The sequence below is a fragment of the Bos taurus genome, chromosome 21, assembly GCF_002263795.3.
Source record: "Bos taurus isolate L1 Dominette 01449 registration number 42190680 breed Hereford chromosome 21, ARS-UCD2.0, whole genome shotgun sequence".
Lineage (NCBI taxonomy): Eukaryota > Metazoa > Chordata > Mammalia > Artiodactyla > Bovidae > Bos > Bos taurus.
Window position 1 is genome coordinate 19,095,810 of NC_037348.1, and position 13,060 is coordinate 19,108,869.

The 13,060-nt window shown below is 46.8% G+C and overlaps 1 protein-coding gene across 14 annotated transcripts in view; it reads right to left on the reverse strand.

Annotated features, from left to right (window-relative positions):
• The window catches only part of NTRK3 (neurotrophic receptor tyrosine kinase 3), a 439,365-nt gene that overhangs the window by 274,947 nt on the left and 151,358 nt on the right, over positions 1-13,060 (reverse strand). For all 14 annotated transcript variants that reach the window (XM_059879136.1, XM_059879141.1, XM_059879137.1 and 11 more), the window contains 2 exon segments: positions 12,023-12,087; positions 11,127-11,229 (listed from right to left, as the gene is read on the reverse strand). In XM_059879136.1, the coding sequence (XP_059735119.1) occupies positions 11,127-11,229; positions 12,023-12,087 (168 nt within the window).

Below are 13,060 nucleotides of genomic sequence, written 5' to 3' on the forward strand. Positions count from 1 at the left end.
GAAAAAAAAGAAAAAAAAAAAAAAAAACCTGATGCTGGGAAGGACTGAACGCAGGGGGAGAAGAGGGCCACAGAGGATAAGATGGTTGGATGGCATCACTGATTCAGTGGACATGAGTTTGAGCAAACTCCAGGAGATGGTGAAGGACAAGGAAGCCTTCCTTCCCCAAGGAAGCTGCAGTCCATGGGGTCGCAAAGAGCTGGATATGACTTGGTAACTGAACAATGAACAACATACAGTAAGTACCCATTAAATGCCCAGTGTCCCCATAATCTTCCCTTACTATGATCAGAAGTGAAAAATCAGCTGACACCCCCAACTTCTCAACTTCTCTTTAAAAAAGAAGTATAGAAAGATCAGTTCCCCTCATGGCCATGCAGGAAAAGATACAGGCGCCAGGGCTTGAAACCGCATTGGAGCCGGTGTTCAGCAAGCTTAGCGGGCTTCACCAGCCTGACCCTGACTCCACGCTCAGAAGAGCCCCATGATTAGGGTGTAAGTCTCTGCCGTAGCTGCCCTGAAATTCTAGTACTTTGGGAAGATTTTGCACCGGGTCCCACAAATCAGGCAGCTGGTCCTGTCAAGGAGGAAGCTGGTTTGGGGACCCGTGCAAGGATGTCAGCAAGGATGTCTCTGGCTTGTGGCGGCAGAATGAATACAGGAAGAAAGAATAACGGGGTGAGTGCCAGAGTGACCTGATGAATCTCTAAAATAAACATACCATGGTATCAAGGAAGGGAGAAAGAGAGGATGTCACTAGAACCAGGAAGGGAACAACTGGACGCTCTTCTTCTTTCCTCGGGATGTCCCGGCCCGGAGCGGGTGGCAGACACCCCTGGGGGCTGAGCCCCAGCCCGATCCAGGCTGCCCTTCCTACTCCTGCAGCACACCCCTCCTCCGCCTCATCTGGCTCATCCCCCTGGAGGATGCTCAGCACAAAGCGGACTGAGAGGGAGCTGGGACCAGGGATTCGCAGTGGTTCTCTTGTCTCACATTATTTTCCTTGTGTGGTTTTTCTCCCTGAGCCCAAAATCGTGTTCCCCCATCAACTGCCATTTTCATCTCTCTGCTTTGCTGCCTGTGGTTCCATGAGCCACTCTTTGGACATCCCTAAGCTTCTGCAGAGTTCACGAGAGAACAGGCTACCTAAACCCAGGGCTCAGGCACTGCAGCCATTGTGGAAGCTTCCATTAAACAGAGTCCATGGTCCCTCCTCTTCAGGGCAAGTGCAAAGCCCCCAGGACCCGCAGGAGAAGATACAGAGATGGAAACAACGTGCTGTAAGAAGACAGGGGATCCTGCTGGGACTATTTCTGCAGCTTGACTGTGCAGGGGTGCAAACCACGTTGGGCCAAGGACACTGTGAGAAAATCATGGCTGGCAGCCCCTTACCCTCTTAGTCCTCCAGCCTAGTACCAAGACAGAGACAGATTTCTGGATCAGAAAGGAAGTCTGTCACCAGGACTTTGGGTGGCTAATAAAACACCAAAGTTTGTGAATTTTTTTAAGAGTAAAAATTAGCATGGACCTGATTTATTCCTAGTTTTAAAAATCTCTTTTGCTAACTGGTATGCTCATCTATTTTTTTTAGGTATCAAGCTACTGCAAGGGCCATTATTTGTCGAAAAACCTGGTTATTCCTGCAGGAGGGCAAAGGTATGTGGCTGACAGTCCTTTGTCACATGTGAAGCAGGGGACGCAAAGCTGAGAACTTCTAATCTGAAGTATCAAAGGGCTGTTAACCCTGTGGGAACCTGTTGCAATGGCATGGGCTAGCAAGAACTGTGTTCTGCTGCCAAAATCAGATGAATCAGAGAGACAATGGCTTTGGCTGTAGGGCAGGCACGTTGGCCACCCTTGGCCCTGCTGCAGGAAGCAGGGACCTGCCAAGAACAGCCTGCAAGCAGGTAGTTACAGTAGAGAAACATTTTGTATCAGACTCAAAAAAAAAAAAACAAAACAGGGATTTCTCTTCAAATAGAAGAGTCAGTCGGTGCTGGAAAACAGCTGGTTCCCGGATACCCTGAGAGAGGAACAGAGCAGGGCAGTCTTACATGACCAGTGGTGGCAGTACGGCGTCTCTTGTGTCTCCTGCATAGACAGGTGGGTTCTTTCCCACTAGCACCAAGCTCAGAAGCCTCAAAATCAAGGCCAGATAAGTGTATTTCCCAAGACAAAAGAAGCTACCACATCAGCAGCACCAATGGTGGCCTCGTCCAGGGCCCAGGGCCCCTTCCAGCTGGCTCAGAAGTCTCTGTCTCTAACCCACTCTTGTATCAATTCCATGGCTCTGTGCTCCCAGCTATAAATACAGGGATTCTCTCTCCCAACAGAAGAAGAAATGCCAGTGAGAGGATCAAACCTTAGGATAGGACCCCTCCCAACCCTGGAAGAACCCTTCTGAGTCCACTGTCCCCAGCTTAGGAGAGAGGGCAGAAATGATTCCTTCCCAAGTCTAACCATCCCCTTGAACCAAGCAGTTACACCGGAGGCACAACAAGGCCATTCAACGTGGGCAGCCGCCCCCAGGCTCTTTTGGCAGCAGCCTGTACCTCCAAATTCAAGACTCTGGCATGATTCTACAATCCACTTGGAGGACAGTTACCATCTGTTTATGGAGGGGAAAAATGTTAATAACCCCCAATCATAATCAAATAGGCAACCACTTCACTTTAAGTACCTATTAGCTGAAGCTAATTCACAATGGAACAATCCTGGAGTGCCCGTCTACAGGCGCATCAGAGGCACCAGCACACATCCAACCATTAGGATGGACGACAAGCAGATGAAGCTCTTAAGGTTTTACCAGAAGCCCAGGCAGCTTTTCCTTCCCAGCCTCCCTCTTCCTCTGCCTTGCCAGGTGGTCCCCAATGTGTCCAGAAAGAGAGAAAGGATGCCCTGTAAACCTGGGAAGCAAGACTCTTCCATCAGCTCCCATCTTTTCCTCAGGCGAGGTGTGTCCCAGCTTGAGAAAAGCAGTTTCATACTTTTGGAAGCCCCGTTGAAGTAGGATGGTATTCAAAGATGATTAGATAAAATACTGAATAAGCAAAGCTTATTTATTCATAATCCAGCTTCATCTCCCAGACTCTCTGCGCACACCACATATGAAGGAAAGCAGGCCAGCATTGCTCTAGCTAGCCATGTATTATGGCATGCCATTTCATTTCCCTGGGTCTCTTTCCTTTCTTGTACAATGGGGACATTAGCCTAATAAGTCTAAGGTCTGTTTCAACTCTAATAAATGATTATTCTGGTTCTTCTGTGAAAGTAAGAGGGAACCAAGACAAAGGAAGTTCACTGCCAGAGTAACTCTCATCTGGATATATATAAAGATGCTTACGTGACTTCCCCAATGGCTCAGTGGATATCCTCGATGCCTGCCAATGCAGGCATCAGTGCAGGAGACCTGGCTTCGATCCCTGGGTCAGAAGATCCCCAGGAGGAGGAAATGGCAACCCATTCCAGTATTCTTGCCTGAAAAATCCCATGGACAGAGAAGCCTGGCGAAGTTGCAAAGAGTTGGAAAGAGTCAGGAACAACTGAGCATGCACACATACCTAAATACACACATACATAAGAGGTAGTCAGATAAGACAGACCAAAGAATGTATGGTCTTTTTAAAATATATATATATATTTTAGTCTCTGCCCCCAGTTACTGACGCAGGGCACCAAAGACCTTTGTTGGGTTTTTTTTCAAAATATTTATTTCTTTACTTGGCTGCGTCTGGTCTTAGGTGTGGCCTGTGGGATCTAGCTCCCTAACCAGGGAACTATCAAGAAGAAATACTGGACTTATTTCCTGAACCTGGGTCTCCTGCATTGGGAGCACATAATCGTAGCCACTGGACCATCAAGGCAGTCCTCCAAATGTATGCTCTTTTTACAGGCTCCAGAAAGCCCACATATTTGCTTCCTTCAGGATGGGGAACACATGTATACCTGTGGTGGATTCATTTTGATATTTGGCAAAACTAATACAATTATGTAAAGTTTAAAAATAAAATAAAATTAAAAAAAAATAATAATAATGAGTCACCTTATATGAGAATTACAGGACCTGTTCAGTTATTTAAAGACAGATTGAGACAAAGCATCTTTTACCTGGTCATCATTCTAACAACCATGTGAAACAAAGAAGGCAGATGGACTGTGGCTCTTCACGGTGAGACAGCCAACACGAAGCAGTTAGGTCATTCTAGTTGCCATGAAAAATGGGTGAGAATGCAAGGTAGGGGAATTCTAGGCCCAACCCAGCTTAATAGACTGAGAAACCAGAGTAAGTCACCTCTTTTCTTGCACCTCCTATGCCTCATTTTCTCATCTGTAAATACTAATGTTGTTAAGCCTGGCTAGATCCCTGTCGTGATCTTCTGATGTATAATTTTAAAATAGCATATGTTATGAATAAGCATGGTATACATTCTAAGCCATGTCACTTTCAGGCCCAGGATGCATGGGCACAGTATAATTAGATGTTAAAATAATGAACTATTTTTAAATATTTCTGTTGTTTGCTGTATTAGTCACTAAGTCACGTTCAACTCTTTTTCGACCCCGTGGACTGCAGCCTGCCAGGCTCCTCTGTCCATAGGACTTCCCAGGCAAGAATACTGAAGCAGGTTGCCATTTCCTTCTCCAGGGGGTCTTCCCAACCCCAGGGATGAACCAACATCTCCAGTGGTTCCTGCATTGGTAGGCAGTTTCTTTATTATCGAGCCACCTGGGAAACCCATTTATTTCTGTACCTCCCAGTAAATGACCCCTGCCCTGAACCTCCCAACCACCCACCCCTCAATCACCCCATGATCCAGCAATGATCATGAGTTAACACACGACCCCGCAGGGAGCCCCAGGGCCCTGCCCAGCAGGAGGGCTGGTGTCTGTTCTGACTGGCCAGTGCCTACACCACACCAAGTACTTCAGGATCATCCTGCTCGAAAGCACAGGGCTTCATCAACAATCCAAAGAATCCCCACCGGACACTCAGCCTCATTTTAGAATCTCTGTGATCACAAGAGGAGAGGAACTCTAATCCTCACGCCTCCACAGGAGAGAATCCAGACCTCTCCCCAGCCCAGAATTTTGATCAACAGGATGGCAGCTGATAACAGTGAAAAGATGTCTGAGACAATGCATTTTCAGTTCATTTGTATAAGCTCTGGTCCATACATTAATCTCCAATAAAACAACTGCTCAGTGGAATGCCTATACATACCAACATGGCGAAAACTCTAACAAACGACAGGTAAATAAAGCAAGAAGCGGAAGGGTGCTTGCAGCATAACATGTGCATACATTAAAACATACACAAAGTCATGCATCTTATAAATATACTCACATATGTATACATATATATACACATGCAATATATATACATATGTCATATGTATACACATGTGTATACATATGTCATATGTATACACACATATATACATATATATACATATACAATATGTATATACATATATAATATATATACATATATAATATGTATATCTTCACATCTTGCCCATATCTATGACAATTCTTGGGAGTCTGCGGTCTTTAATTAAAACTTCTGGCACTCACATTCTCTTATCCAAATAAAATTTATTAAAAAGGTCTATAAGAGACAGAGATATACACATTGCATAGGCCAGAAAGGTGGTTTTTCCATAAGAGGTGATGGAAAAAATCCGAACAAGCTTTCTGGCCAACCCAATATTTTTGACTATTTTCTAGATATCTGTTGACAAAGGCAACTGTAATATCAAAAAATAACCTATGTATGCTGCTGCTAAGTCACTTCAGTCGTGTCCGACTCTGTGAGACCCCGTAGATGGCGGCCCACCAGGCTCCCCCGTCCCTGGGATTCTCCAGGCAAGAACACTGGAGTGGGTTGCCATTTCCTTCTCTAATTCGTGAAAGTGAAAAGTGAAAGTGAAGTCGCTCAGTCGTGTCCGACTCTTAGCGACCCCATGGACGGCAGCCTACCAGGCTCCTCCGTCCATGGGATTTTCCAGGCAAGAGTACTGGAGTGGGGTGCCATCGCCTATATATATATATGCATAAATACACACACACACACATATATATATATATATACATATAAGTAGAATTATAAAATTGAACTGGTTTTCACACTTGGGCACTAAGATTGTCATAGGGTGGAGGCAGTTGCTAATTTGACAGAGTGTGAGGTTGGTTGGGAGAGAACCATGAGGGTAAGTGTGGGTGTGCAGAGACAGCAGAGAAAGAGAGGCAGAGATACCGGGAGAGAGACGAAACAAGTGAACCGCTGGATGCACAGTGAACTCAGGCTAATGACGGCCTAGGGAAATGGGAGGGGCCGTGGGACCAGGGGTGACGGTTAAAGCCATTTTAGTTTTTTATCAGTAATAAGAACAAAAAATTAGATGCAGTATAGAACAAAACAGTGAGTTTGCTCATTCTGAGTGGCAGGAATGGAATACGAGTGTTTGTTTAACTAATCTTCATATTTTTTTAATATTTTTTAATTTCTCAGAAGGAATTCATTTGAATAAGTCCTTCCCATCCACACATTGTGTTCCAGGCCCTCAGATGTGGATGGTGGGAATTATTTATGAGTTTCCCAGATCATCCCCACTCTCCCTCCCACTGCGCAGACAGCTCAGATTTCCAAATGAGCCCTAACTAGCCCATTACTGATTAACAAGCTGTGCTTTTTTTTTTTTTAATGAGTAAAAATAAAGTCATTCATTTCTAAGTTCAATAACCATTTGTCACAGACTGCAAAGTTTCAGGTATACGGGCAGAGTGATCACAGGCTTCTCTGACAAATCACTCCTGGTCTAACACGACAGATGACGTCTGAGCGAAATAATAACAGTGCCCTAGATGACTGCAGCCATGAAATGAAAAGACGCTTACTCCTTGGAAGGAAAGTTATGACCAACCTAGATAGCATATTGAAAAGCAGAGACATTACTTTGCCAACAAAGGTTCATCTAGTCAAGGCTATGGTTTTTCCTGTGGTCATGTATGGATGTGAAAGTTGGACTGTGAAGAAGGCTGAGTGCCAAAGAATTGATGCTTTTGAACTGTGGTGTTGGAGAAGACTCTTGAGAGTCCCTTGGACTGCAAGGAGATCCAACCAGTCCATTCTGAAGGAGATCAGCCCTGGGATTTCTTTAGAAGGAATGATGCTAAAGCTGAAACTCCAGTACTTTGACCACCTCATGTGAAGAGTTGATTCATTGGAAAAGACCCTGATGCTGGGAGGGATTGGGGGCAGGAGGAGAAGGGGACGACAGAGGATGAGATGGCTGGATGGCATCACTGACTCGATGGATGTGAGTCTGAGTGAACTCCGGAAGTTGGTGATGGACAGGCAGGCCTGGCGTGCTGCGATTCATGGGGTTGCAAAGAGTCGGACACGACTGAGCGACTGATCTGATCTGAGGATTAGGGCAGAAGAAAACTATTTTTACTAAATACTGTGCAGGACAAAGTAGGGCATGATTAAGTCTTGGGAGGGCAGCCCTTCCTGGAAGGAGAATAAAAGGAGCCTGGAAAGGCTTATACACAAAGAAGAGAAGAAAACGACAACCACAGGCACCCTTGCAAACATCAGGCACACACAGATCTTAACACTCAGGGCAATCCGAAGAGGGAGGTGGGGTCACTGCATCATTTTGAAGTTGGGGGAACAGAGGCCGTGAGAAGTTAAGTAACTTTGCTGGGAACAAAGAGCAATTAAGTGACATTATAGATTCTAACCCAGAGTTGAAAATTCAAAGCTGGGGATGGGGTGGCTCAGACTAGAAGGAATTTTGCCTGCTTCAGAGTTGGGGGGTTTCTGGTACCCACATCTTTGCCCCCCCCTTTTTTTTTCCTGGATTGGGATGCCCTCTGGCAATCAAAGATCAAGGGAGGATGCAGCCTGGGGCATTTGCTAGTCATCCTAAGATGAGAACTAAATACTATCAGGTGTAATAAAGAGCAGAAAGATGCAGGCTTAATTCTAAACAGGGTCAGCCTTCAATACACCATCTCATCTTGCCTCTCATTTTAGCGGAACTTCTTTAGGTCACCTAAGTTTAAGGAATATTTCACTGCCAACTTCATGGACATGTTCTTGTAGCTCAATAGGGACCGACGACAGCAGTTCAGCCTGAGAGAGGGGAGCAGGCGCTGGGAGAGGCTCCAAGGACAGCTGAGGGGAAGGCGCCGCCCTGGGTGCTGCCTAATCCATCCGACATGGGGACACGCTGTTCCAGAAACCGGATGACAATTAATAGGAAAAATCTGCTCTCACAGCGCTGCCAAGCTTGTGGCAGGGTCTCAGCGGGTGGCGCGCCTCTCGGTGGGGAAAGCAGGAATGCCTCATTCTTCCCTTTGCTCAAGGCTCTGCTGTTTTCTCAGGTGAAGGGAGGAAGACAAAGGAAAGTTCCTTCCGAGGTAGGAAAAGTCTGCACAAGAGATAGCACTAGGTCCTCAAAGCCAGGACTCCAAGCATGATGCTAAGATTGAAGACTCAGGGACTTCCCTGGTGGTCTAGTGGCAGAGAATATGTCTGCCAATGCAGGGGACATGGGTTCGATCCCTGCTCCGGGAAGATCCCACATGCTGTGAAGCAACTAAGCCCGCATGCCACAACTTCTGAAAGCGGAGCACCCTACAGCCTGTGCTCTGCAAAAAGAGAAACCATGTTTAGTAAGAAGCCCGTGCACCACAGTGAGAGAGTAGCTCCTGCTCATTGCAACTAGAGAAAGCCCTGTGCAGCAACAAGGGGACCCAGCACAGCCAAAAATTAATTAATTATCTTTTTTAAAAGAAGACTGCAGGCTCCAACCTTACAGGATGATGGCTTATCTTCCAAACCTGTGAAACCCTATTTGGCATGTGGGGTACTGGCAGATAAAATGTCTCCAGCCAAGGTACCTGACCATGGGCTCCTCTTGTTTAATAAGTCATCTGGCTTTGGGCCAAGCTTCTATATATGTATACATAGAAAGTTTTATAATTTGCCTGTGTGCATATTTCTCTTGGACGAAATATTTCACATACTTCAAGAAAGCCTGGTTTGCCTTGCTGGGACTTGTTCAGCTTAACCAAGAGCAGAGAGAGGCGGGAGGCTCCTAGGAAGCCAGGCAGTCTGTCCCGTTTCCTACCTTTCTGGTTCTCCACACCATATCTCTTGCTATACATCAGTGTTCTAGATTTATAGGACAGTCACAGACTCTTTTGAGTATCTGACGTGCACTGTCGCCAGCCAGGCTTCTCTGTCCAAGGGATTCTTCAGGCAAGAATACTGGAGTGAGCTTCCATTTCCTTCTCCAGGGGAATCTTCCTGGCCCAGGGATCAAACCCTCGTCTCTTATGTCTCTTGCACTGGCAGGTGGGTTTTTACCACTGAGCCACCTGAGAAGCCCACATTGAATTCAAGGGAGCACTGTCCCTGTGAATCTTTTATGCTTTTCCCCTTCAGTCCCTGAGTCCCCAGGTCAAGACCCCCACCACAGACACCAGCTCTGGTGCAGAAGTCATAGAAATCATCTTTCTGGACCCCATAATCTCATCAGAAAACTCCACCCTGAATCCTACCTCAGGAACCTGATGGCCTGTCAAACCCTTCATCAGCTCTCCCCACCCATCTCCTATTAACATCAGCCATAAATGGAAACCCCAGCTGGGAATATATCTTGAAATTCAAGTTTCTGTTTAAACATTGGTACCCGGCGTCCCTTGAGCCATTTGGTCAGATCCATCCTGGGACCAGGCAGATGGATGCTAATTTACCATATTAACCCCTTTTGTGCCAGTCCCCTTAACCCAAATCTTGGTGGAGAGCCACGTCTCACGCCTGATCCCAGTGTTCGTGGGGTTGAGTGCTCTGTGTGGTGGGAACCGGGCAGCAAATTTAGCAATCATGATGCTGTTGGCATCGTTTCTGGAACTCTGTGTAAACCCATGTGCTGGAATACCCTGCATGGGCCACTTTCAATGCCAGAGGCTACCACCAACATCTAACTCTCTGAATGCCTTCTCATCACAACTCCACACATAGGTGCAGACAAACGCAAAACCTGGTTACTCAGAAAGTCCCTTTGTTTCAGGAGGCAGGCAGCTAGGTTTGAGTAGAGAAACACGGGCAGGAGACAGGTGGCCAGAAACCATGCATCCTGTAAACAGAAGGGGTCCATAGGCAGACAAAGGAAAGCAGGGACCTTCAGACTGACAGGAAACCACATATTTTGGGTGATAAGGGTTCAGGCAGCAAACAAAGATAGGTAAGGAAAGGCAGGAACCTCCTGAGTGTAACCGTCATCTTTTACTCATTATGTTCTCATTACATGCTGGGCTTCCCGGGTGGCACTATTGGTAAAGAACCCACCGGCCAACGCAGGAGACATAAGAGATGCGCGTTTGATCCCTGGGTAGGGAAGATCCTCTGGAGGAGGGCATGGCAACCCACTCCAGAATCCCACGGACAGAGAAGCCTGCTGGGCTACAGTCCACGGAGTCACCAAGAGTCGGACACAACTGAAGAGAGTTAGCACGCACACACCCTCTCATTAGAACAAGGTTAGCCTTACAGATAGGAAGTATTCATCATGCACAAAGGCCATGACACTTTTGATCTAAGCTAAACAGGGACAGAAGCTCCTCCTCCCCTCGGGAAAATGGAGCTGGGATGAAAAATCAGGGAAGTCTACCCCCAAACCCCTCCTTCCCCAGTGAATATTCTGCCCGTTCATTTATATGCCCCTCATCACTGGCTTGCCAAAGAGACCCAGACAGATGAATCCCTCATCTGTCTGCCTGCTCTCCCTCTAAGAGTGTCTCCTTGCTTAAACAAATTTTCACTTTACTTTCTTAACCTCTCTGCATCATCTTGGCACCGGCCCACTGAAGCCATGTTTTCAGTCATCACAGAAAAACCAAGTGGTCCACAATCTGGTCCTCACAGACACCGACACTGCCTTCAATCCATCATTACCAATAATAAAGGTGTAGACAGGAGTCACCAGCCAGGGCCACTTAAGCCCACCACGAGAGACCCTCTCAGAGAGCAGAAAGAGATTAAAACAGCATCTTTTGATCAAAAGGGGCCATGGTTCCCGATGCAACCCTCGCAAATGAACAGCCCACCTTACCTTTCATTCCAAATTTGGACCGTCGCCCATACTTGTTGATCATGATAAACAGAACCACCAACAGGACACAGGCAAAAGCAGCAAGTCCAACTGCTATGGATACCTGTTAGGAGCCAAACACAGACAAGCAAGCACAGTTACTGAAAACCCGAGGGCTGTGTGAGTAACACACGGGCTCAGATGAGAACAGCCCTGTTGTAGTAGCAACCGGAGCCCTCCCAGAACTTCAGTAAACTCCAGAACTTCTCAGACTGAGGAAAGTCTTGAGAAGACATAATTTATAAGGTTCTACGAACATCAAAAAATAAATTACCCAAATCAATTAGAGAAAACTTCCATGATTCAGTTTTCTGAGCCCTCTCAGCTGGGGCCATCCCAACAGACGCAGGAGGAAGCCCAGAGAGGCTTCTGTCTATTGTCTCATTGTGGTTTTAATTAGCAAGTAAATCCTGCATCTTCACATTGACCTGCTTGGGCTAATATTCTTAACCATGAGATTCTAAAAAGACCTCTTTCCTTTCCTCCCCAGAGAAATCTCAGGCTCTGAGACGGGGTAGGGGCACCTCCCACCCAAGAAGATACCCCGGACAACTCTGACTTTTGTAAAAGGTTGTACAATTAGAAGCCCCTTCAAGTCAGGCCCAGCTGGCTGCTGATGGAGTGGGAATTCTCAAACTTTTCTCTTCCAAGCCCTGGGGCTTAAAGCAGATCCTCAGAGATTTCCTCAATGAATTATTCTCATCAAGCTTCAACCACCTGAGAGGAGGTCATTCATCACAGCTTCTTTATGCCATAGTTCCAAACAAGGCAGTGTTTGGAAAAGTTGACAACTTAAAACAGAAGGCGGAAAACCACTGCATCAGTAACACATTTCTCTTGACCAAGAAGTGACTCACCCCAAAAGTGTCTTCCTCTGGTTTGTGGGTCACAGTGATAGGAGGGGTGGGGCTCACTTCGTAGACTGAAAACCAAACAGAAAAACAGGAGAGTCGTTGGTTTGCTGGCCACAAGAACCTCCCCCACAGTTCTTACCCAACTCCCAAGCTTTCTCGAAAGTTCTTCCTAGAGAATATGCCTTTTAAGTCAGACTCTGTCTGACCTGTCCAGGCTTTGCAGGAGTCCCCAGAGACCAGATCCCCAAAGGCTCCCTGGCAGGTGTTGACAGCTCAAGGACAGACTGCATAGGCATAAAGAGCCTTCACCCTCATCCCCTGATTCACATCCCAGAGTAAATAGCCTAACCCTAACCTGGGCAACATGGACCATGAGCTATTGGATAGATAAGAGGAAAGGAGATGGTTTGGGATCACAGCCAGGGTCTGGATTCAGCCCATTTTGTCCATGAAGGCAGCTCTGGCTACACACAGCTCCTCTCTGCATCCCTTATCCTGTCCCTTCTTTCTACGCCCTTCCTGTTCCCTCTTCACTCCTCAGTTGAGATCCAGGAGGTCTGTGGCCCCACAAACTACCCACTATCCATTGCCCTGAGGCAGATTTCAGAGCACAGTGGCAGCTTCAGTTAAGCAACAAGTTTATCTGACTAGGAAACACCAGGTCTTCCCAGCAAGGCCTGGAGGAGCAGCCAAGCCTCCCTCGGACCTCCATCTGGAATCACCAACTTATCCAGAGACACCCCCGGTTCAAATTTCTCCAGAGGCATGTTCTGTGAGAGGACAAGTCCTCTAAGACCAAGGACAAATAAAGGAATTACAGGTGATATTTACATCTGAGCCGAACAGCAATGCTGCTGCTGCTGCTGCTAAGTCGCTTCAGTCGTGTCCGACTCTGTGCGACCCCATAGACGGCAGCCCACCAGGCTTCCCCGTCCCTGGGATTCTCCAGGCAAGAACACTGGAGTGGGTTGCCATTTCCTTCTCCAGAACAACAATGCATGTCCTAAAAAAGACCGTCTGCTGTCTCAGGCCACATAGGAA